We start from the raw sequence: 27,624 nt of genomic DNA on the forward strand, positions 1-27,624 counted from the left end.
ATATTTCTTATTCCTGCCTTGGGCATCTTAGCTAAAGATTTGGTCATTACGTTCATCGTTTACTATAATCTAAATTTAAATCATTTTTATTTGGCGTACGGAATCGATGGTTTGGGTGGATCGTATTTCATTATGTTAGTAGCAATGTTTTCTTATAGTGCGGATGTGAGTTTCTGGAAATTCAAGAACTATTGCCATAGCAATCTAAGAAGGGTGTTCAGTTGTAGCTTCATCAGCAGGACAATATGCTACCGGATATCTTATCAAATTTTGGGGATTCCTTTATCTTGCTGTTATGTTTGTCAGTCTAAGTGGTTTGAATTTGGTGATTGTGTTCTATTTACTTCCTGAAACTGTTACCGTAAAAATGAAAGTACGCATATCACCACTGAAAGAAAGTGTTTGAATTTTACTTTTCGGGAGGAAAAACACGATAAAAAGATGCGCTTACCTGATGGTGTGTGTCCTTTTTCGTGGTCGTTACATTTTTGAGACGATCTACTTTACAAACTATATACCAACTTGGAGGCCCGTTTTGCTGGAGTCCCATCACAATTAGAAATTATGGTGCGGTAAGAATGACAGCTTATTTTATTTTTTCTCTCATAGCTCTTAAAATTTTACAATATTTTGTGAGAGAGGAAGTTGTTATGGCCAGAAAACTTTAGAAGTAATTTTTATTGTTCATTGTCAAATTTTAATATTATTTTTCATTTTTCGTCTCATTATTAATTATATCCATGATTTTTTGATTAACCAAAGAGCCATGTGACACTTATTTTTCCCGCTAAAAGAAAATCGCACCATGCAATTATAACTTTGGCAGTGATTTTGGTCTCGAGGTTGTCAGTTAATATTTTGGTGTCATTCGAGTACCAACCAGTATTTTTTTGTCAGTATATGTCATTGTCAGCCAGTTTTAGAGAGTATAGGGGCATAACACGCGGTAAGAGTTGAATGTTTTGGGCAGTTATATTAATCGTATGCTCTTTTCCATTTATATTTCATTTACCTGGTGGTTTTATACTAAATAAAGCCTTTATAGCAAATATTCCCAAGTCTTTGCATCTTGAACCCTGCCCCTTTGGCTAGAACAGTTTATTACCTGCCAGTACCAGTGCCAGTGTTAGTTGTAACTAGAATGATTCTCAGTGTAGTTTATTAGCTGAAATTTACTGTTATTTTGACAGAATTTATATTTGTATTTTTCCGTTAATCATTAGACATCGTTAGACAACTTTCATCATCATATATATCATCTTCATATTATTTTGTATAGCCTGTTCATTAAAGAATATCTATATTAACATTTCGAACTTCATTAGTCTATACTTGTCAACTCATTATGTGATGCAGTATCCCCAATGGCAGTTTACTTCCTACATTGACAATAACGTGTTTTTGAATTTTCACTAACTGTATCACTATGTATGATGTGAAAGACGGTAGCAAAAAATTGTAATCGTGTGATTGTGTCAGAAGATATAATAACTTAAACATAAAATGAGTGTCAGAAAATATCTACAGTATGATTACCAAATGGATGATGCAGCAGCTCATTCCAGTACATATTCTTCCAAATCAATATCAGTTCATCCAATACAGACATTCCTTGGGACGATTTGATGGTAGTAGATGAAATTAGTCCATCTGACAGTGCATCTCATATCAGTCTTAATACAGGTATACAAGCAAAGGAAAAACGTAGAAAATCAGAGCTTGAAGCAAGAATTGATATTTTAAAACAAAAACAGAAACTTGAACAAGCCAAGTTTAAAATACAAGTGACCAGGAAGAACGAGGCTAGACATATTCCACAACTCATGTCAAACGGTAACGCCATATCTCATCTGGAGAGCATGCACAATAGACTGGAATAACCAGACGCTAAAAATTGCCAGTCGGTTGCGACTCATGCCGTATTTCGCTAGACATAACTGATTTGAAATTAGAGTCAAAACGGAAACAATTGAATGTAAATCAGTTTATATACAATCAGATTACATTATTATATGCGTTGCGACCCATTTGGGTCAATTTCTAGGTCCCAAATAATAGTGACCCTCGCAACCAGGGGTCTCTCATCCCAGGGATCGGTATAAAGCTAAGGTTTTCTTCTGAAAGTCTAAAAGTCTCACTTCTATGTTAAAATCAGGCGTCGTTGTATCTAACCGTGTACAATAACCTGGAGAAAGAAGTATTGAACTGCCCCCGTGCCGAGTCGGGTCTTTCTCTTAAGTCTTGGATTGCGCTACGAACGAGGTTGGTGGTGTTAAGTCCTGAATTCTGCTCCCCGCTCGGTCGTTTGCAAGGAGGCGAGTGTCTTGGAATTAGTGCGTTCTCTCGTCTCGTGGTTCTCTCGCGAGCTCGTGGAGGCTAGAGCCTTATATATATACGGCTCTGGTGGAGGCTATCTGGTTGATCCAGGTCTAAGTCATGCAAGCCTAATTTTCAAACTTATTCCATTCATTTACACTCATTTACACGTCGAAAAACATTTCGGTTTGTTGATGTTATAATTTAGAGTTAATACATGCAACGCACTGTTCTTTGTCCACACCCTTTCGCTTCTCTGCAAGCGAGATAGTGACATTTATTCCCTGCACCAAATCGTCCTAGCCTGCAGAGCTATCATCAACAGTAACGACTTCGAAAAGCGAGGGGGGGGGGGGTAACTATAATAGACGTAGCGTTTTCTGGTCACTGACGCAGAAAATCACACATTCGCAAAAGTAAAAAACCCTTACTTTGATTCTAGACCAAAAGTTATTAAAAATTGTCATGCCAAAGAGGTGAAGGAGGAGATGGGGAGTAAGTATAGATGTCGATAAGTACCCCTTATCTAAGCGCGAAGCCAAGGAAGCACGAGAGATGATTCTATTCTTGATGGATTTATCCAATAGAAGAGCGGTAATCTATAGTGATGAGAAACACCGATCAATACAATGGCCTGGGATCAATTTAATTTAGAAATAAGAAAATTAAACCATATGTTAGTCCCGAAATGACCTAGTTTGTGTCGAGTGGACGTTAAACCCCATTTCTCTCTCTCTCTTTAAAGATTTCTGAGAAAAACATTGTATCAGGATATAAATATCAAATAATAATTTATAATGAAAAATTAAAAATTTGTGTATTTACATTTAAAAATGAAAAAAATAATGAAGTTTCCTTAAGGGAATCTATAAATACAATACAGTTTAAAAAAAGCATCGTGTTAAAAAGTCGACGTCGCTTTTTTAAAAGTGACTGAAATAGACACCATAATTTATAGTCGGCAAATAATTTGCCGTCATTGTTAATTTTGGTAAACTTAACTGAGGATGAGTTGACCTGAGTTGACTAGCGTCCCTTAATGATATAATAGCACTAGTTTCACGTAATATTTAATACTTTTTATACGCCCACATTTTCATGTGGACGTATATTGTCGTCGCCCCTGTCCGTCCGGACGTCCGTCCACAATCGTTTGTGAACAGTCTACAGGTCACAATTTTTTATCCGATTTCAACGAAACTTGAAATATAGGTTTATCACCCTAAGATCTCGGTTCGTGTCGATATTGGCATGTATCGGACTGTAACTTCATGGATTATGGCCCCTGATTGTACGAAAAATCACGTTTTTAGCTTGTGAACACTGTAGAGGTCACAATTTTTATCCGATTTGGTTTAAACTTGAAATGTATGCTTATAACCCAAAGATCTCGGTTTCTGTCGATATTTGCGCATATCAGACTGTAACTTCCTGAATTATGGCCCCTGATTGTACGAAAAATCGCGTTTTTAGCTTGTGGACCCTATAGAGGTCATAATTTTTATCTGATTTTAAAAACCGTATTATTATATCACCGTTAAACCCTAAGGACGGCTGAGGTCAAATTTCGTGAAAATCGGCCTAAAACTGACAGACAAAATGGCCGCCGTTCGTTCTCAAATAGCGTAAAAATATGGTATATCAAGGTTGTGGACCCTATAGAGGTCACAATTTTTATCCGATTTTGTTGAAACTTTAAAAGTAAGTTTATAACTCAAAGATCTCAGTTCCTTTCGATATTTACGCATATCGAATTGTAATTTCCTGAATTATGGCCCTTGATTGTAGGAAAAATCACTTTCTTTTTAGCTTGTTGTATATCCATCTCTCGAAAATGTGGGCGTATCCTGCCTGGCAGCCGCTGGTTTTGGCTTTATTTGTTAATATGAAATTGGTTTATGTTTTGTTGGGTATAGGGTAGACATGAATAAACAGATTTAGCTCTTACATAATGCATCTTTAATAATTAACCATAAGTGGGAAATGATACTTTTGAGGTCCTCGAATGTCGGAACAGAAATATATTTCATTTTGAAGTGATTTGACTATGTATATTTCCGTCTACAAAAGTGTTCCACTCGAGATCTCACTTATGCTATCAGCATACACGATAAACAACAAAAAACACACTTAACCAAACCCAAACATATTGTAGTAAGGCGAAATTCAGTTAATTCTAAATATTTATTATTCTTACAATTCATAAATTCGGCCCAATAGTAAATGCTTAAACATGCATTATGCAAGAGCTAAATCTGCCTATTGCAGGTCTTTCTGTAGGCCTGAAATGTTTTCTAAAGTATTAATTAGACATTAATTAACTGATTCAGGCCTTAATCAACTCTCGATGGCATCAGATTTCTCCGATATTAAATAGATTAGAATGGTTCGGCGATACTTTCATTTAATCAAATATGGAGGACCGAGACTTAGCTTCGATCAACCAGTACGGTGGTTGAAATTATTGCACACGTCTGTCAAACCTTCAAAGGCTAATGTCTTCGCTTGCAATAGAGTAATCTGAATGAAATTTTCAAATTATCCATTTTACATCATCTACTTTCGAACTATTATAGCAAGAATGGCTAGTTCTTTATCTAAATCTTACATAATGTATCTTTAGTATGTCGTCCTAATTCGTAGTGTTGATTCAGTAAGCAATATTTTAATGGATCTTAACCCACCTTAATTACCCCAATGTATTTTATCTTATTATATTTCATTTTTCTCCAGTATTCTTTGTTTTACACTTTTCATATCTTATAAATAATAATTAAGGTCTACGCATAGGTAACGCATAGTGATATATAAACTCAAATGACTCAGTTCCCCCCCCCCCCCCCAAAAAAAAAAGAACAGCAAGAACAACAAAATGGGTAGCACTTTGGGTCCAGTTACTAAACCAAAAATAATGCACCTATCTTTCTATAAGGGTCGAAATATAAGGCAAATAGTAAATTACTATGGTACATTGCATATGGACACGATTGACATTCTCTGAAAGCGTATAACTCAGGCGATGCTAGAAAAATAAAGAACACTTGATTTAACTTGTTTAATTTGTTTTTGCCGAAATATCCAGTATAGTCCCTTTAAAAAAATATTTTTTTTTATGTATGGATATTAATTCTGTTTGTGATCTAAATAACATGTTAGTTAAAACGAGTATTCAAAACAAGGGAGCGTGATCTGCTACTCCTGTATATGATCCGTTACTACCGTAACAAAACCCGATCAAATAATTAGTTCCGTCATGTAATCGTTAAGGGAGGCTTTCCTTAAAAAAATGACCGGTTATTACTTAAAAATCTGTAATTAGATAAGAGTATAGGCTTTATGATTTTGGGAATGTGTTATAAAAGCAACAAGGAAGTAAATAGCTGGTGCAATAATCGTAAAAGTCAATACGTATAAATTAGGACATGACGAATTGCACCGAGAGCATCATGGTTTCAAAACAATTCAGATAAGTCATGATAAATTATTTGTTTTATTTGCACGTAAATCTGGAAACGTTTGACATTTTGAGGTGTGAATAAAACTGAGCAGATTTAAATGGTAAGAGTTTTAAAGATTTTTTCCGAATAAAATATAGTCCGGGTTGTGTCATGACCAAGACGTTTCTCTTTTTTTAATTGATGTCCGGTAATTTTTCCGAATAAAAGATACTAGAACTGTTTGTGTCTTTAAATAATTAATTGCCTGGGATAAGTTTTTTCTTGTTACGAACATCGCTGTCTTTTCCGATGGTGGAATCTTTCAGACACCCACTATGGCAGAAAGCTAAATTGTAGTGTATCCAGTACGGTTTTCAATTTAGTACACGCTAATTTTTCATAATATCATCTTACTAGTTTTTCATACTATGTCACCGCTGTATTAATTATGACTGCTTTTAATTTAAATAAATAAAGAAAAGCGCAGCTATGAAGTTAACAGTAGACACTAGTGAATACTCAAATTGGGATCACGTGGTTTTTCGCATTTTCTTAGTATACCGTTCAAAATTTCGCGGCACACATAGGAAGATCTCGTGTGCCGCGGCACACTGGTTGAGAATCACTGCATTACATCATGGCTGTCCTGTGAATTAACGAGGTATTCTGAATCCAGATGGTGTCTCTTAAACATCAACGTTCTCTCCTACAGAGTCTACATGACATCTGATGCTTCTCTGATCTCTAAAGAATCTAACGCGTATCGGCCTAGACTTCTGCTATTAATTGTTGAATTGGCCAAATTTATGCAATTAATTATGTAATTGGTTATTTATGCCTAATGACGTAATTGGTAACTTTCCTCCACGAGTGTTTTGAACAATACCAAACTAGCTTTGACTGTTTGACTGTAGACCTGATATTAAGCAAGACGTGTCCGTTGGTGCACTGATATCTAAGTCATGAAATTCTTATATTCGGCTAATATAATTATTCATATAGATAGCATGAATCTCCCAATATTATTACATTCTTCACATCCTTTTAAAATAGTTTGATCATCCCCAAAACCTGAGCTCAAAACCAAGAAGCAGACCATTCATTGTGTGCTTTCTTGTTTCATTACAGCTACAGGAGCAGGAGTGTTTATTAGATTGATCATACCCATGATTAGATCTTTTTCATCTCGACATGTTTTATTGAAAGAACAAGGTCAGTTTTAAAAATAATCGATTCAAAATTACGAATGGCTGACTGTGCGTGGATGGAAACGTTCATGAAATTATAATCTACATATATTTCCTTTGGAGCTCAATAAGGAATTTGTTGTTAAGTTGTATATGCAATACTAACATATTGAGCATTATTTCGAAAATCAATAAATGCCCAAAATATGGCTTAAAAGATCCAAAATGAGGTGCGCGGCATTGTAAGAATTTAGAACACATGGTGATTTTATTTGCGCGTGTCTCTATACTAGTAGGAAATTTGAATTCCGATTCGCCTAGTGCGTAAATGAATTCATTAATTTCGAATTTGAGGAACCCTACATTCAACATATTCCATTTTGTTTTTACTTTATGAATTTTGGTAAGAACATTCGATGCATGAATGAATGAATGAATGAATGCAGTGGATCGACTTTGATTGACTGAACTATTAATGATGGAATTTCTATTCTAGGAGCACTGTTTGCTGGTTTTGCAGCTGTTGAAATAATAACAGCCGCGGTAGCAGGAAGTCTTTCTGATTACATTTATTCCAACACCCTTTCCTTTGATAGAGGTTTTATCTTTGTGTGTATGGCGGTATTTATGGTCGTAACCATGGGCCTCTTAGTGTAAGTTGTCCTCTGAAATATTTTACGGAAAATCTTAGATCAGTTGATTTTAGCAGAGTTGTTATCACTCTGGGACCTTATTCATGATTACGTAAACTTAAGAATTTCGACTTACTTTAAATGTAAGTGGTAGGAATGTGTTCACTTGAAACATGTCTGGGGTACAGACGACAAAATTTTAAAAAGAAGAATTTTTTTTAAAGACGACTAATAATGATGATATTTCACCAACCCTACTTGTACCAGCTCTTCCATAAGAACAAATCTGAATGACCATAATAATGGTGGTTGTTTAAGTATAATCTAACTAGAATTTGATTCATTTTAAAACATTTGTCAGTTATATATTTATGTAATGTGGGCTAATTGAACATATTTAGTTACCCCATGGATTATGTACTTAAAACGGCAAATGTCCAAATTTTATATGACACTTTATAGCGTAATAATTATGATTATGAAATGAGTGGTGTCTGTTATGGCGAGGATAAGCGATGGGGTTATTGTGGCACTCTTTTTCTGTTTTTGGCCACGAAATGGTGTAGCGGTTTGGCAGTGTGGAGAATTCTGCTGCAGTGCTTGCTCAGGACCCACACCCCGGTAATTTCTCTGCCACCGGTGATCTATCGGCCAACAACAAGCTGTTTAAAGTAGAGCCTCTTCAGAGAAGAGGCCGGATTAGCTAAAAGGTAGTTGTGCTATGTTCGGCTCTTTCTTTTCGAACAAATGAAACATAACTGTATACAACTATCAAGTTTTATTATGCATTAACACGTATATACAGGTAAGTCTTGATGGACTGGGAAAACTCTTTTTTGCTATTTATAAAGAGACAAACTGTCCCAGTTCAAGCCGTTCTGTGTAATAGATTAAGCCATTACTGTATATTAACTGCAAGCAGTTAAGGGCTGTATCTGTTCATTAAAAGAAACCGTGACTGTTCATTAAATGCAAAGCACCTAAAGAGTGTGCCCTTAAAGAGCATTTCTCAAGAACTATTGGTGTATTAACTATAGTTTCGTTTCTACCCTGGAGACGGATATCTCAGTGGGATTAAGTGACACAGGCTACTAGTGTTCGTCTGGCCGTCTCGACAGGATGACATCAATTCTGAGATTCATTCCCAGGTCATGCAAAATTATAAACTATACGCGGAATTCAACATTATTTAACAGGTGGACACAATGTGATTTATGACATACAAAAGTATTTAGTAACGTTAAATAAGTCATAGGATATGCATATAAATTACAATTGCATGTTATATATTCAAATTCAGCTGTTTAAGTAAAGGAGATAATAATACTCAATAATATGGATGCAGACCAACATTAATTTCCCCATTGACTTCAATGTTAATTCTAACCTCTTTGCCCACTTCCAACTTTTCCCCAAATTTTCGTTGGGCTGAATGCTTTTCACTACAGACCGAGGAACAAATGGTCATGTCTTTGCACTAAAATTTGTATGAGGTTGACCACCAAAATTTTGAGATACGCAAACTTGAAGAAGCATACTAAAAATATGTAACTAGTTGCCGTACATATCACTGTACCCAACCTGATAACCCCGTTATCCTACCGCCTCAAAATCATGAATATTTACCAAAACCTGGTAAAAAATGTTAATTCAAACCCTCTTCGTCCATTCTAGACCAAAAAATCAGTAAATGTGCATGCAAAAGGGGAGAAAATTGGTATAAATAGACGAACTACTATATTAGTTAATGTATTATTAGGGTGGCCCGAGCCGAAAAAAATCTCGAAAACTATTTACAGTTATGGCACTATATTTATATAAATAACAACCCTAGATGATCCTTTATTATAAACTGCCAAGAAACTGTACCTGCGTGCTATATTTCACAAGATATATCCATTCGACTGCATTGTAAAATACACTGCTTTTGTGCACCATCCGCGGACATATTTATTTTGGGTTTTCAGTGTTGACGGAGTTATGTTCTCTTGGTTATTTCAAATTATTGATTTATTTTCCGATAAGAATGAACCATCACTACCATTCGGGACTATTCGTTTAATTCGTAATTTGCTTTCTGATGAAATTGGCCCCATGCTTCGATTGAATTTAAGATTTTCGAGCATGCGCAACGCAGCTCAGTTTTGGATCGGCCATTCCCGTGTGCTTAATTTTGATGTGTGCAGTCCAATTTAAATTTAAGTTTTTGTAGATATATTAGACCAATCTATTTATATTTTCTGTATACCCATAGAAACATAGGTCTGTTTATATTGGTATTTATATGTGAATGTGCCTTTGTAAATTAATATTTGATATCCCATTTAAGAAATAATGTTCGGAAAGTATGTATATTGACGAAAAGTTTCATGGAGTAATTAGAGTATTAAATAAATAATGACAGACTATTTTAATCAATCTAAATGAAAAATATGCAATAGCTGATCAAGTTATGTACAGATTTGAGATGTACATTGACATTTTGTAGTTGGGTTTGAATAAGTGAATACAAACTAGAAGATACATAATTAAGAACAAATTCAAATTCGGGAGGACGTTCCTTCTTGTATGATAGCTTTTACACAAGAATAAATATGCTGATTATTTTAATATGTATTTCCTATAACTTTATAGGGACTGAAAGCGATCGATAACATTAACAAAAACACATCTCATCGTGACCAACGCCCTCGGAATCAACATGCCTGTATGTTAGATCAGGTGTACTCACTTTATCAAACAAAGCGTAACTCAAATCTTATCCAAAAACACGATCTGTTACGACATTTCACAAATCAATTTATAATAAATAATACATAGTCATTATTTACCAAACATAGATATGTAATTTAGAACTAATCTGTAATAAACATATATTCCAAATTGTTCCCCTTGGGACAAAATAAAAAGTTATGTTTTACTTAGAGTATCTCAAGGGCAACTTTTCAAGCACGATATCAAAGCAGATGTACAGTAGTAGGCGTATTTTGTAACATAAATTGCTATCTGAAAATCAACCGATTGGTTTAAAGAAAACAGTTATTAAATAATGAATTGTTAAAATACTGTGAGAAGTGTCGGAATGTCGGTCTGCTGGGACGCCTGGATTGACAAATAAAATGGTTTTAGAAACGAAGAATGAAGAAATTGTATTTTTTTATAACCGCTAAAAAGGGGCATTGAAAGTTTCTTCCGGTTAGGTAGGATCAGCCAGGTCAATTAATTTTTGTAAATTTTCTTTTAAAACTGAAATCGAGTGTTCCTTACCGGCGACAGAAAAATAAAATATAGACTTATTGGAAACTTGCTGATTTAAAACATACCTACGAAACCGGAGCTGTGCCTTCAGTGCCTCTTTTATTTGCCTATCTGTAAGTTGTAAAAGCCCATTTTCCATACCCTCTTTACTTTTCCAAAGACCCACCCCGATAATTTCTGTTGTTAGGCGCTCTTTTTTCCTAATCTCACGTTTCCCCTTTTGTACTAATTCATTCTTTTTTGCCAAAAGAACCGCTAGCTTTTCTTTTCGATTTCTTCCCGTCTTTGCCTAAATTTAAAAAGTTGATTTTTAGTTATCGTTTGAGCATCCATTAAGACCAAATTACGTTTATCAGGTGAAAGATTTTTTAGCCATTCATCAGATTTATTCATTTTACATAAAATGGACGCTTCGTTGCCAAAAATATTAGACGAGGGCGCGATTAATCTATCGAGATGACTGAACACGGTTTCCGGTAATTTGTTGTGAGGCATGGCAGAACTCGAACACGAAGGATTAAAGTCATCTCGATACTCAAGTAAAATTTTTGCAATGTACTTTCTAAACTCAGCAAAGAGGACTTCCAAAATATGGATCAGGGTTGAATTAAAAGTTAAATCAGAATCAAATTTCGTCAGGTTAGCAAGGACCGAATCATTTTCAATTTTAATTAGAGATTCAAATGGGTGTGATTTACCTTCAACAAAGTTTTCAATATTAGGGTTTTCCAAAAAATCATGTAATTCCTGATAAATAGTTTTCATGCCAAGTGCATTAATGCCGCTTTCTAGTATGCGCCACAGTGGAGCTGTAATTAATTTATCTATCAAGCCCAAAGCCTGGCACTCAATATGAAATAACGGAATTTTAATATCCAAAAATATGCTTTGGGTCAATCTATTTTCTGTTCCAAAATCACCAAGAAAATTTGTTATATGCTTGGCCATATAATTTACAATTGCGACAATGTGGAAAATAATATTAAACCGGTTATCATGAAATGGCGTTAGCGGTAATTTTGAAATCCCAAGGGACTTAAGATACAACTTAAAAGGCAAATAACAACCCGACTTTTCGTCCCCACCCTTTGTAAAGGCTTTACAGATGGTCCGAACCAATCGAACACACCCAGGTTCGTTTGTCAAAAATGAAGAAGCGGTTTTAAACGTTTGGGCCGAATACATTTTAAAATACATTTCCTCAAATTTCTTCAATTCAGACGCACTTTTATCGGCCAAACCAGTTAATAGATGAAGACCGCAAAAGAAATGATTTATATTTAGGTGAATATTTCGCTCTGAATCTGATAAATCAGACCAGTTTTCTACTAATTTAGAACAAATATTGCCTCTGTACTGTGTAAATAAATTGTTAAAAAGCTTTTCGGTGCTGGCTCTGTCTGACATCGTATTTCTAATTTCGAAAATTACGGATTTACTAATGGGCCCAGCTGTATCATCAAAATCTGCCAAAATTTCATTTAAAGTTGCAAGAGTAGTTTGCGCAGATTTATCAGCCATATTCCGAAGACCAATATAATTGGCGTATGAGTCGAGTCAGCGGTTAGTGCATATGTACCGAATTAGGAGCCAAATTTTGTAGTGTCGTCCATATATATAAAGTGGTGTTTTTTGCTGACTTTAAGGTTTCCGAAACATGCTTTAAAGATACACCACGCGCTCACATGATATTCTTTAAACTCTAGTTCTTTTTGGGGCATGATTAGATTTCAGTCCCGCGACAGCCAAACATGCGGTTATAACCGCGTTGACGTTCCTTTCGGAAACGTTGAGGTTTTTTAGTTGCATGACCAAATTATGGCATTCTGGAGTGTATCTTTGATTTTTGACATACAAAATTACTTCTTCGCCACGAGGTTGGGACTTACAACCAGTTTTTTTATATGCCAAAACTTTATTATTATTAGCCTTCGCGCGAATCAATTCTTTTGAGGTCTTCCTTAGTCGATTTTTTAAACGGATTTTTTTTTTGTACGTATTGACCCTTCTTAATAAATTCTTATTTTTCCTTTTTAATTTGGTCAAAGTCGCAGCATCGACAGATGTCTGTGTCTCTCTATTTATTAAATGTACCGTGCTGGTATCTGCCGATGGTGTCTTGTCCACTAACCCGGGGAAAAAAGGACTGTCGAGATAATCGTCATATAATTTTAAAGCGTTATTAGAATTATTTTTATTTTTACCCAGCTTTCTAGTCTTTGTCTTCAGTCTAGCCAGCCTACTTTGAATACCTTTGTTATCAAACGTCACGCAGTCGTCATGTAAAGCAGTAATTATAGACCGGTGCTCCGTATTGGTCGGAAATTTATTAATAATGCCTAGTACTAGCGTATTTGTAATTCTTGCGAAGTGAAGATTAGTTATTGTACTGAGATCTTAGTCATCGCCCAAACCAATGCTGGATAGTAATTCATCGTTGGACGTCATGCTTGCTAATTGAATGGGTTGACAACAAATTAAAACAAGTCAGTCGGTCAATTCCTAAACAAATTAAAAAGATTTGTTTCCCTTTAACCCTAAAAGCCAATAGTCTCGAACAGTAAATATAGTCAACCGAGACTATTGTGCGTTTCGATTAATTCCCGGTAGCAAATTTAAGATACGAAACAATTTGTTTATTTTCTAACTTGACACCAGTCGTCTTAGCGATTCCACGAAGATATTAGGAACCTTTAAAAAATTAAAAGATAACTACGGCTTTTTTTCTTATCCCGTCTAAAACAAGTTCTACGGAGATGTGAAATCGCCGAAACTAAATGACAACACTCTGTAGATAAATAGCGAATTGAAAAATAAAAACGACAATAATTTTTAGAATTTTGAACGTAGTTTGCGATCAAATAATTTCTCAAGACAAACGCGTGATGAAATAAATTTTAACTTGTCTTTATCTACCATCTGATGTTGTGACAATACCACGTGCATGGCCATATATAGTGGATATTTGCTGCGATGAATTACTCGCACGTGCTCCCAGCGGACCCGGCGCTGTTTTGTCATCATTCAGAAATTCGTCGTTGGACAGTCAACAACTCTCCAGGTAAGACCGAATTTCTTAGCGGATAATTATTGTTGCATGGGTCACCCTAGTATTATGGCACATTTCCAACAAAATATATTATATAATATGGATATAAATTCACTATGCTAAATAACAAGACATGCGTTTCTATTAAATTATAAAATCAAACATTATACATGGCAGATAGCAATATTATTATAAGTTAGAAAGACTGTCAACACACTATCCATACAGTTATCAAATATCCAGTCTCCCACTATGTATTGTTTAATGGTCGAGAGCGAGACATTAAGTAATATTGTAACAACAATATATGATGCAATGTCTCAAGCTCGATACCATTAAACGACTTAAAATACAGACACTCCGCACGTGCTTTTACAGTGAAATGCGTCACGCGAGTCTAATATTAGGAATTATTAGTGAGTAGAAATTCGGCCGTGTATCTGTTATCACTCGTCGCTTCAGTCAGTTATATAGAGCGGCGACTCATGTTTTCCTTTGGCGTTCGTCACTTCCGATACGGGAAACCTGTATTACTCAGCTATCGTAGCAATGATCTCTGTGTTAAAAATATATTTGGAATGTGTAATGTTCAAAACGGTCCACCATAGTTTTTCTGGATAAAAGAGTCTTCTTCAGTAGTATTGAAGTATTTATGCAACTGGTGTGATTGTGTCTACTTTAAATTATTATGGTATAGAAAAAGCGTGCTTAGAAACACAGTGAAAATGGCGTGAATGTGAATGTCAATACGTGTGAGGCCGTCTTCTCAAACGGCGGTCGTGATATCGGTTTTTTACCGAGACACTGTATGTAATTTAGTGTAATGTGTTAGTGAACTTTTTATCTACCTATTGTGAACAGTGAACGTTGTTTATTCTTGTGAACTCTATGTGAAATTCGACTCAATTGCCGAGTCAGCTGTGAAGTGATATCATGAACTGAGAACTGTCAAAACAGAATATGTGAAGTGTGAATGTAACTTTTGTCTTTTTTAACTTATATCATTAACATTAATCTGATTTATTATTAAACCGTTAATTCGTTCAATCAACACAGAACTCTGTTGTTTTGTTCAAGTTATTTTAAGGCTGCAATTCAGTATTATCATACTGACCTTTGACCCCTGAAGTGACCCGCTAACTATACACAGTGTCTGGCGTACGAACGGTATCGTCATAAACGCCGTGAAAGAAACGTGTAACGACGGACCCTGATCACATTGTTAGTAAAAAACCGTCAGGACATTGACAATACCAGACAATAATGTAAATTTAAAGTGAAAACAGTATATAACTTTATGGTGTGATGAAGATAAATTTTAGTGTATTATTTTTGTGCTTGTTTGTAATTTGTGAAATGGCATCCTTACCGCCAAGGTTTAGAAACCAGTTAAGAAGAACATCACGCATTTTGATGTGCAGAAGTGCAGACAACAGTGTGAACAGTGTTGACCCCGGGATTGTGCCAGTGGGCTTTCGGGTTCACAATGAGTTGGGAGGCCCAGGTGGGACTGGAGACGCCTTTGTGCCAGGTGATGGAACGGTTCCTAGTGGGGCCGGAGGCAGACGTTCAGGTGAACTTCCCAGTCGTGAGGGTGTGGATAATCCTAGGAATGTACTTCCTGACGATGATATCAGACCAATAGATAGTATCTCTAACGTACCTTCAAGAAAAACTGCCTCCACTACACTTTCAAAGTTGAAATATCAAGCTATTCAAAAAGAAATTGAATTAAAGAATCAACTGATGACTTTAACAGAAAGAAATAAATTTGAAGATGAAAGAAAAGAATTAGAGAGCCGTTTAGAATTTGAAAAAGTGGAAGAAGAGATTCGACTAGCATCTGAAAAAGCAGAACGGCTGCGTAGAGAACATGAATTAAAGGCAAGATTAACAGAAATTAACAGAAAAGAAGAAGAATTGTTATTGAGATCTAAATTATCAAGTGCTGCAGAAGTTAATAGAATGTATGTTCAGGTAGATTCTGAAATTTCCTTTAAAAGGCCTGTGCAACCTTTGAATAACACTGGCCCTGTGAACAATGCAGTGAACATATGTGATCCTGTGACACCTGCTGTGAATGCTGTAAGCATGCGTGATCCTGTGACACCTGCTGTGTACAGTAACAATTCTTTGAACATTCATGAACCCATGATTGTACAAACCCCTATAGTGAACATTAACAATCGTGTAAACAGTCCTATAAACATTAGTGAAAAAGAACATGTGGATGTGAATCGAGATACAGAAACCATCAATCATAGTATGACGAAATCTGAGCCAGAAATTTCTACTATTTTATCCAAATTAATAGACAGTCAAAGGGAACAAGCGTTACCAGCCCAAGAACTGAAACCATTTAATGGTTCAAATATATTGGACTTTCCAATATTCATGAAAAACTTTAAATATGTGGTAGAGAACAATACTGTAGACCCAAGTCGTAGACTTGAACTGTTAATAAGATACACACAGGGCGATGCCTACGAGTTGATAAAGCAATGTCCAATGATAGTGCCTGCATCAGCAGCATATATTAAAGCCAAAAACTTATTGAACCGTGATTATGGAAACCCTTTTATTTTGGCAGCTGCCTTTCGAAGTAAGGCAGAAACGTGGCCGAAAATACTTATAGGTGACAAAAGTGGACTTCGAAAGTATTCCCTTTTCTTAAATAACTGTTGTAACATAAAACATTCTAATTCAGACATGTCGTCCATGGACAGCAGTGAATTCTTAAAACTTTTAGCATCTAAGTTACCAGTTTCATTTCAACAGCAGTGGATTGGTCGTGTAGGAGATTTAAGGGAAAATGGTAACAGAGCTCCAGTGTTGGAAGATTTAGAGAACTTCGTCAGTAAGATTTCAAGAAATGAAAACGACCCCAGAGTGAGCGGTTTGGGTTATCAATTACGTACACCCACATCAACTTTCCCTCATGTTGCTAGTAACAAGATTACGCATCAGTCGCGTAAAATATTTTCGACTCAAGTCAATAAAGTTAATTTAGCAGCGCAACCTCCCTGTTTATATTGCTCGGGTATGCATTCTCTGTTCTCATGTCGTAAATTTAGTAATTTGAATAACAATGACAAATCGTTAGAAGTTAAAAAAAGGGGACTTTGTTTTGCATGTTTGAACCCTAAACATATGAAAAGTGACTGCCCAAATCCCCAGTGGGCTAAGTGTGATAAATGCATCAGAAAGCATACAACTATAATGCATGACCCTACTAGAGATGACATTTCTCGTGACAAACAAGTAAGTACGTTGATATCTGGTGAATCAAAATCCTATAACTCTAAATCATTTGTACCGAAATCAGAACATGAAAGTAAGGTATCTTCTGGCTGTGTACTAGGCAATACCAACCCCTTGATGGCCATTTTGCCTATACTTATTAAGCATAAAAACAGTGATGACTATGTAGCAACATATGCATTTGTTGACAATGGCTCAGCTGCTAGTTTCATAAATTCTGATCTTGCTCATCGTTTAAAAGTCAGTGGACGATCCACGTGTGTTACTCTCAAAACATTAAATTCTATAGAAACTCTTAAAACTGAAATTCTTGATAATTTACAAATAAGCAGTCTCGATGGTGATCAGTTTTTAGATTTACCTCCTACTTATGTGAAGAATGATATGCCTGTTGACATGTGTGATATACCCAGAAAAGATGATTTATATGCTTGGAAACATTTAAGTCACATTAATGTATCAAATATTTGTGAATTTCCTAATTTTATTCCAAAAGTTAGTCTAATGGTAGGTGTGAACATGCCTGCTGCTACAACGCCATTAGAAGTGTGCACTGGTAACATTGGTGAGCCTTATGGGATTAAATCACCATTAGGATGGTTGTTATATGGTTTACCGGGTAAACTACAAAATTCTTCTGCTTCAATTAGTATTAATTTATGCCGGATTGATGATAGTCTCGAGCAACAAGTAAAGAAATATTTTAATTTAGAATTTAGTGAAAAGCTTTGTGAAGACAAGCACTCATTGTCTATTGAAGACAAACAGTTTTTGAGCATTTTAACTAACTCTATTGAATTAAAAGACAGTCATTATCAGACTGAATTACCGTTTCGTGACAGATCAGTTATTATGCCTAATAACAAACTTCAGGCTGAAGCATTTGCCTACAGACTTAAAAATAAACTCGTGAAAGACCATTCTTTAAATGAACAGTATTGCAAATTCATGAACAATTTAGAATCCAAGAAATACTCTGAAATTGTCCCACCAAGTGAAATTGATAGGAGTGATGGCCGTGTGTGGTATGTACCGTATCATCACGTGATACACCTTAAAAAGCCAGATAAACTGCGTGTAGTCTTTAATTGCCCGCTTATCTTTCAACAGACCTCACTAAATGAGCAACTTTTACAAGGGCCAGATTTGACTAACTTATTGCTAGGTGTATTATTGCGATGGAGACAAGATTATATCGCGGTTATGGCTGATGTAGAACAAATGTTCTATCAGGTCAGAGTTGTGAAGAGAGACTGTGACATGCTTCGCTATTTATGGTGGCCCAACGGTGACATTAATGGACATCTTACTGAATATAGAATGCGAGTGCATATTTTTGGTGCAGTTAGCTCACCTAGCTGTGCAAACTTTGCTCTGAAGCAAACGGCTTTGGATAATACCAACGATTATTCCCATGAAATAATCAATGCTGTAAATTATGATTTTTACGTAGACGATTTCTTAAAGTCTATGACTACAGAAACGGAATGTGTAAAACTGATTCGTGAAATATGTGATCTCTTATCCAAAGGTGGATTTCGCCTTACCAAGTGGGTGAGCAATAGCAGAAATGTATTGTCTACTATTCCCGAAAATGATTTAGCTGAACAAGTGATGGATCTTGACATTTCTTCAGATTCTTTACCCGTGCAACGAGCCTTAGGTGTCCAGTGGAACATTGAATTAGATTTAATTGAGTTTAACATTGGTGAAGTTAACAGAACCGCAACGCGACGTAATATACTATCCGTGTTCAGTTCCATTTATGATCCCTTCGGATTAGCATCTCCGTTTGTGCTAAAATGTAAAATAATCCTCCAGCATTTATGTCGAGATAAGTTATCGTGGGATGAAATGATCCCAGTTGATTGACAAAGAGAATGGAATAACTGGCTTACTGATCTTGCGAATTTACATAATTTGTCAATTCAGAGATGTGTGAAACCCCAGAACTTTGGAAAGATTGTGAACACTCAAATACATCATTTCAGTGATGCATCGCAAGAGGGTTATGGTTCAGTTACTTATTTAAGATTTCAAAGTGATAAAAATGAGATACACATTTCATTTTTACTTGGGCGTTCTCGTGTAGCACCCATAAAGCCCCACACCATAGTTAAATTAGAGCTCGCAGCAGCTACATCGATTGTGAGAATTCATAACATGTTATCACGTGAATTGTCGATTCCTATTAATCAAGTGTATTTTTGGTCCGACAGCCAAACAGTTTTAAAGTACATACATGATGTAAAAGCACGTCACCAAGTTTTTGTCGCAAACAGACTTGCAGTAATTCATGACGGTTCTAACGTGAATCAGTGGCGTTTTGTGCCTGGAAAGCTAAATCCAGCTGACCTAGCATCTCGTGGATCGTGTGTGGAGAATATCGCAAATAACTCCATGTGGTTATGTGGACCAGAATTTCTGAAATTATCAATTAATGATTGGCCGGAGAACATAGTTCCATTGAATAATGATGAAGATATACAAGTACCTACTAATTTTGTGAGAACCAATGATTCTGTGAATGCAGTAAATACATTGATAGATAAGTACTCTGATTTTTATCGATTAAAGCGTGCGATATCATGGTGGTTAAGATTAAAGCAAATTTTAAAGTATAAAGCTCAAAAATGTTTAATTCCTGATAGTTTGTGTACTAAGTCATTATCTGTTGAGGAAATTAATAGTGCTGAAGTGGAAATCATTAAGTTTGTTCAAAATCAAGTATATTCTGATGAAATAAAGTGTCTTAGTGAAAACGGTGAAAATCCCAATAATGTGAAAAACGTCAAAAACAAAAGTGAAATTTCAAGTTTGGATCCATTTCTTAAAGATGGAATCTTGCGTGTTGGTGGAAGATTGCGCAATGCAAACGTGCCTTTTAATTTTAAGCATCAAATTATACTGCCTAAAAGTTGTCATGTTTCAAATCTCATTGCTAAATATTGTCATGTTAATGTAGCCCATATGGGTAGAAATCATACTATTAGTAATATTAGAAAAAAAATATTGGATAGTTAAATGTGGTGTATTAGTTAAGTCTATTTTAAGTAAATGTGTGATTTGTAGAAAATATCAGTCTAGAGTTAGTGAACAGAAAATGAGTGACATTCCATATTTTCGACTTAAACCTGATTTACCTGCTTTTAGTATAGTAGGAGATGATTATTTTGGTCCTTTTGAAATCAAAACAGGACGTTCTATCCGTAAGCGATACGGTGTTGTATTTACATGTATGATATCTTGTGCCACGCATATAGAAGTTTCTAATTCCTTAGACACTAGTTCGTGTGTGAATGCCCTAAGACGTTTTATTGCCCGTAGAGGTACGCCCAGTGATATATATTCAGATAATGGAACAAACTTAATTGGTGCTCAGAAAGAACTGAAACAATCATTATATGATCTGAATCAAACACAGATTGAGAACTTTTCAACTCAAGGTGGATTTAAGTGGCATTTCAACCCCCCTACAGCATCCCATTTTGGCGGATTGTGGGAGAGGCAGATAAGGACTATAAGAAAAATCCTATATGGGATTCTGTGTGAACAATTTTTGCGAACAGCACAAAGTGATGAAGAACTAATCACTTTCCTTTGTGAAGTAGAGGCTGTAATAAACAGTAGACCTCTGACTTGTGTATCCAGTGATTCCAATGACTTGGAAGTGATAACTCCTAATTCACTTCTTATGTGTCACCAAAATGTGTTATTTCCCCCTGGATTATTCAATGAACGTGATGTATATTCAAAGAGACGGTGGCGTCAAATCCAGTATTTGACTGATCTCTTTTGGAAACGTTGGACTGATGAATATTTGCATTCATTACAACGTCGTGAAAAGTGGCTCAATCCTTCTAGAAATATAAAAGTTGGTGACATTGCTCTTATAGTCGATTCAAGTGCGCCCGGTGGGTCGTGGCCCATGGGTATCGTTGAAGAAGTGTATCCAGACAAGCATGGTCTTGTACGTAGTGTAAAATTAAGGACAAAAACAAGTATTTTGACTCGTCCTATAGCTAAATTATGTTTAATCTTAGAAAGTGACAGTTAAATTTTTCAGAATTTATTTAGTTTTGATATTTACATTGCTTATGTGTATTGAAATGATATTAGATTTATTGTTTGTGTTACCATAAGTAAATTTTGTGAACTATGTAACTATAGAACTAAAATAGTTAAATACTATAAGTACATGTATGCTTAAATGTGAATCTGTGAAATAAGGTTTCAATTGTCAAATGTGAATTTATCTTAATTTTTCTATTGCATCATTGTAATAAGGTGTGAATGTTTGTATTCTGTATGGATATGATGAGGTATGAAAGCTATTTTAGTTTTATAAGACACTGATTATTTGTGTAACAGTCTATTGAATTCTGAAGTTAAGAATATTGTATATTTAGTTTGGGTTTTTGAACATATTGCGTTATTATCTCATTTACATTTCGATAGGGGCCGGTGTGTAATGTTCAAAACGGTCCACCATAGTTTTTCTGGATAAAAGAGTCTTCTTTAGTAGCATTGAAGTATTTATGCAACTGGTGTGATTGTGTCTACTTTAAATTATTATGGTATAGAAAAAGCGTGCTTAGAAACACAGTGAAAATGGCGTGAATGTGAATGTCAATACGTGTGAGGCCGTCTTCTCAAACGGCGGTCGTGATATCGGTTTTTTACCGAGACACTGTATGTAATTTAGTGTAATGTGTTAGTGAACTTTTTATCTACCTATTGTGAACAGTGAACGTTGTTTATTCTTGTGAACTCTATGTGAAATTCGACTCAATTGCCGAGTCAGCTGTGAAGTGATATCATGAACTGAGAACTGTCAAAACAGAATATGTGAAGTGTGAATGTAACTTTTGTCTTTTTTAACTTATATCATTAACATTAATCTGATTTATTATTAAACCGTTAATTCGTTCAATCAACACAGAACTCTGTTGTTTTGTTCAAGTTATTTTAAGGCTGCAATTCAGTATTATCATACTGACCTTTGACCCCTGAAGTGACCCGCTAACTATACACAGTGTCTGGCGTACGAACGGTATCGTCATAAACGCCGTGAAAGAAACGTGTAACGACGGACCCTCACAGAATGTATTTAACCAGCTCTAATACATATGTGATAATGACTGGCACCAATATTGTCCTTTAATTGGCGTTCGGGTTTCAGACGATTCAAGCCGCCATTTGTTAAAATTTTAGTTGCACATTTTCTAAGAAATTGAAAACATAAATTTTTCTATATCTATTGTTTGATAGATAGTCAAATCACTATTATATAATCATAGGCGTCATTCTAGCATTTAAAAAACATGCACACTCTACTCGCCTACGGTACATTCGTACTTAGAAATTGTATAATTTCTTTTGACTAAACTCAGTCTACATAATGGCAGTCGCAAATACGAAGTTTGTCTCGATTGTCAAGGTCTGTGGTCAAACAGTTTACCGAGAAAACCGGCAAACGTCATATTGTTCTAAAAATAACACCGCTCCATCATGCATTGGCAAACCTCTCTCAACGACAATGTTTCAATTTGAAAATCATATTATTTGCCAGTTTGTCTAATGACAATAGTGGTGTATTATGGGATTAATAATGAAAATTCTTTTAAGGCTTTATTAATGTAGTTTTAAAAAATTAAATGTCACTTTAAGTAACAATAACGTTATGTATCAGATAAGAGTAAGCATTTAGATAATGACGTTGCTATTTTTAGCGTAACCGGTCTTATGTTCTTAACCGCTTCATTAAAACAGAAACAATCAGGTGATATGTGATAGTTTATCACATTTATTCAACTTGTGTGTTCACCGCTCCATATAGTGAAATGCGTTTACTGATAATTAAGATACTAAAACTATGAAACCAGCATAGATTCGGTGCTAGTTATAGCTGAAGAGACATGGACTGACAACTAAGATACTAAAAAAATGAAACCCGAAGAAGATTCGGCGACGCCATTGCTAAAAAGAAGATCACAAAACAGTTTATCAGTGGATTTTCCTTATGTCCGAGCATGGCTTGTTTCGGGGACATTGGTCGTTTTTTATGTAATGGCAGCCTTTGCAATATTACCCGTAATATCTCAATACGTGGTCCATAGAATTGATAATAGGACGATTGATAATACTACAAGTTCGTGTGGAAAAGATGACAGCCATGAGCAGGAAATACAAAAAGTAGCTTCAAGCCTAACTCTTTATTATTCTCTTGTTGGAGGGTCTGTTGCTGTCTTAACTAATATCTATATAGGACCACTCTCTGATGCAGTAGGTAGAAAGACTATATTTCTTATTCCTGCCTTGGGCATCTTAGCTAAAGATTTAATCATTACGTTCATCGTTTACTATAACCTAAATTTGAATTATTTTTACTTGGCGTACGGAATCGATGGTTTGAGTGGATCGTATTTCGCTATCTTTGTAGCAATGTTTTCTTATAGTGCGGATGTGACAGTTCCTGGAAATTCAAGAACTATTGCCATAACAATCTTAGAAGGGTGCGTAGCTGTAGCGTCATCAGCAGGACAACTCGCGACCGGATTTCTTATCAAATTTGTTGGATTTCTTTATCCTGCTGTTATGTTTGTCAGTCTTAGTGGTTTGAATTTGGTGATTGTGTTCTTTTTACTTCCTGAAACTGTTACCGTAAAAACGAAACCAAGCATATCACCCCTGAAAAATATAAAGAAAGTATTTGGATTTTACTTTTCGGGAGCAAGCATTATTAAAAGATGCGCTTACCTGATTGCATTGGGTGTATTTTTTTTCGGTGTCGTTACAATTTTGGGACGATCTACATTAGAAACTATATATCAGCTTGGGGAACCCTTTTGCTGGGACTCCATCAAAATTGGATATTACGGTTCAATAAGATTGACAGCCGCATTTATTTTTTCTATCATAGCGCTTAAGATTTTACAATATTTTGTGAGGGAGGAGGTGATCGGTATAATTAGTTGTTTAGCATCTGTTTCCGGTTTCTTGTTAGAAGGATTTGCAGACACCAGTTTAATGATGTATTTAGGTAAAGTAGCATGTTTTAAATTGGTTTCTTCTGGAAGTTGCTGGTACTACTGGTTTCAATCTCGTAGTTGTGACTTGGCAAGAGGTACAGCAGAATTTGAAATATTAACAAATGCTTGCCGAGGAATATGAAGTTAGTCCGCTCGCACACGCGGCAATTATAGTGTTTTAAAAAAAACCTCATAAATTACAACCGAATCAGGCAGTCGTTGTGGCAATACCGTTTTTGCGAAATGGATATAATATATAACAGGATAAGTCATCTCGATCAAACGTTATCGTCAATCTTTTTTGCCGGTACTAACACACGATGGATATGTTTTTTGTTCTTATCGCAAGAGATTGGTTAAAGCAATAAAAATCTTTGCCTGTAGGCGGCAAATGTTTTTGGCAGGGGCATACGGGGAGGAATCGGCCCTAAGACAACATATTATTTTGATAGCTTGCATTCAACCCAAATTGGCTTTTTGAGGCCCGGGTAGGACCAGGTTCGATCCTGGTGTTGATTGAGAAATTTACTCGGGATATTCCAATCTGGTTTCCAGATGACAGCCATGTGTGACAAGTAAAGTGTCTAGTCTTTCGGGTGAGACGAAAAGCCAAAGACCACGTAAAGCATTGACAACATGTTAAAGATCGATTGATTCTCTTTATAAGCCCGATTGGTATAGAAAAGGGAAAAAAAGTACTCCATTTAATTCCCCGCGTCCGCTAGACGTTATAAAACTGACCGCTATATATTGAACTATAACAATGACTTGGAATTATTGGCATATCAATTAGATCTCAAAAATCAAAAAGGAAGCCCATGACACAGACATAACACAATTATTATTTCGCATTGTGCATATATTAATAATTTGATGATATCTATATTTCAGTTCCTGTTGCGTCATTATTTGCAACCGCTGTTATACCAATAACCAGGGCAACCATGTCTAAAATGACATTACCATCTCAGCAAGGTAATACTAAAAATATAAATGACGTTTTACGCTCTGTGATAGGTATTCAAACAAAATTGATACCAAAGCCTAGTTGTCAGAGAAGTGGTTGGATACGAGCCTCTGGACTGGTCATCTGTCTATAATCATTGGACAACCATGGGGTATACTTTCTAGCGTTGTTATTATTCAGCGCGTGGTAGAAATTTACATGTTATTTATGGTCAAAATGTTTATCACTTGTATTCAAAGTGACTATCATTTAAGATTTAAAATCATTTCTATGGAAAAATCCTCGCAAATTTGACTGAAATGAATCCATCAAAAAGAACACGTGTTCATGCCTTTAGCAACATAAGACAAAATTATTATTACGTTTTATGTGTGTTTTTCAGGAGCATTATTTGCTAGTATAGCTATAGTAGAGGCTATAGGTAATAGTGCTTCTTATACACTTTATAATTCTGTATATAATGCAACTGTTGAGTACTATAGAGGAATTGTATGGTTTGTGATGGCTGGACTAGCTTTGGTAACTGCTGTGTTCTTATTGTAAGTAAATAGTTATTATACACGATGACATCTACATCAACCATTTAACAACAGCAGCTTGATTCTCGGCTTTGCGTCATGGTTTTGAGTTTTTGCGCCCCCTCGCATACGGCAAAACATTTAACATTATAATCATAATCTTAATGCTTAACCAGTGTCCAACATATATCGTGGGCCAGATATACAAATCGACTCTAGCATGTTCCACACAGCTCATATTATATTACCCGGCAGCACTGGAAGGGACCCCCCTCCCCCGCATACACATATAATTATTGTTTCTCGGCTGTCAAGTACATGTACTGTTAGTGGAGCAAGCATGATGTTAGTCCAGATTAATTTTGTTTCTTCATCTTTAATATATAAGTCATTCAAATTTATGAAGGGCTATTGTTTCGGAGATGTGAAATGAACCCCAAATTCGCTGCACATATTAAGGATAAGAAAGTCCACAACAATAAATCCTTATATGTCTGTCAAAAATAGGGGTTCACGGTGGCTAAGTGGGTAAGACGCTGGCGCGCTAGCCCGGAGGTCGGTTGTTCGATCCCTGCATTGGCCGAGAAAGTTCATCCAGATTTTTCGGCGTGGTTGTCAGTGATGCAGGAAAGAGGGCCTGACAAGAACAGCTGTCTAGTCGTTCGGATGGGACGAAAAGCCGAGGTCCCGTGTACACATTGGCGTGCACGTAAAAGACCCCTTGACAGTTGGAATTTGATATAAGAGTAGGCCGTAGTGCCGCTGTCCGGGCAAAATTTCCCTCATAGCACACTATGGCGTATGCCCGTCTTCATTAGCCCAGTATAGGAGCAGAACAGTAGAAAGTTAAACCCTATTTCATTTCATTTCATTTCTGTCAAAAATAGTCACCAGAGGCAACATTCACAAACAGAGGAGTTTGAATTACTAAGAACCTATTTTTGAAATTCCAATAGAAATAATGAATTTAAGCCCGATTTATTGGCCTTACTAAATTCAATTAATGTATCTGACGTGTTGTATTGCAGGACATTTATATGGACATCAAACAAAGGTAATATCTACCCATGTTATGAAGCAGAGCTTACAATAAATGACGACAACTACGGAAACTGCGAAGATTTAGATAATGACCTAGCATAATAGTTCAAAAATAGATAATGAAAAATCAATATATTGAAAATTTCATTCAAATTACTTTATTCTGGACGAAGTTATGACTGTTTGAAGTCTCAAGTTATGACAACCTAGACCAAGTCTCGAAAATCCATTTTATCTTTAGAATTTTAAATCTCATAGTTGTTTAAATTGTTTAAAATCACGGTCATCCGATTGTCTAGAAAGTTGCTTTTAGGCCTGTTAATCGGTGGCTTTTTTTGGAGGAATTGTGTTAAAAGTGTGAATTATTTCTTCAAATTACGTGTTTTATGTACATGTATTTCTATGGAATATTCAGTATTAAACAAGGAATTACCGTAAAATTTAGGGATAAACTGTTTTATTGCCTTCTATAATGGACTTATTTTACGGAAGAAACGGTGGAATGACCAGGAATTTCCGTGAAATTTAGGTATAACATGTTTTATTCCATTCTATAATGGACTTAATTCTGTTATTTTACGGGATAAAGGTTGGAATGATCAGGAATTTACGGACTATTTCTGTTTGCAAATGCAACGATAAGTAATCGTATACATATATAATCATTCCTTATAATTATCATGTTATAGTATTCATTTCAATTTTTTAACCATAATATGAAGAATCATTATTTTGTACATTTTGGTATATTTTTGTATATCTAATTTCCATTATTCATAAGATCTATAAAGTATAATTGTTATTCATCATATGTTAATCAGATTGTGTGTTTTTTTATAAATGTATAAAAATGTGTTTTATCTTTTATCGCTGTGTGTGTTTAGGTTGTATTATCTGGTATCACGCACGCTTAAATCCGGATAGTAT

The 27,624-nt window shown here is 35.5% G+C and overlaps 1 protein-coding gene across 5 annotated transcripts; it reads left to right on the plus strand.

The window, feature by feature from the left end:
• The first annotated feature begins 472 nt into the window (after positions 1 to 472).
• Positions 473 to 27,624, plus strand: LOC126822015 (solute carrier family 46 member 3). Of its 5 annotated transcripts, none has more exons than XR_008788183.1 (5): positions 473 to 572; positions 6,882 to 6,965; positions 7,437 to 7,593; positions 25,063 to 25,146; positions 25,521 to 25,568. XR_008788183.1 is itself a non-coding variant. In XM_050550732.2 (4 exons), the coding sequence occupies exons 1-4, from the start codon at positions 23,087 to 23,089 to the stop codon at positions 26,797 to 26,799; spliced, it is 1,452 nt and encodes a 483-aa protein (XP_050406689.1). In that variant the 5' UTR covers positions 22,259 to 23,086; the 3' UTR covers positions 26,800 to 27,624. The 5 variants fall into 5 exon arrangements, 3 of the variants coding, with proteins under 3 accessions (XP_055957158.1, XP_055957157.1, XP_050406689.1); XR_008788182.1 differs by lacking the exon at positions 473 to 572 and adding an exon at positions 5,742 to 5,874; XM_050550732.2 differs by lacking the exons at positions 473 to 572; positions 6,882 to 6,965; positions 7,437 to 7,593 and adding exons at positions 22,259 to 24,182; positions 26,685 to 27,624 and having other exon boundaries at positions 25,521 to 25,677.

Source organism: Patella vulgata, chromosome 5 (genome assembly GCF_932274485.2).
Source record: "Patella vulgata chromosome 5, xgPatVulg1.2, whole genome shotgun sequence".
NCBI lineage: Eukaryota > Metazoa > Mollusca > Gastropoda > Patellidae > Patella > Patella vulgata.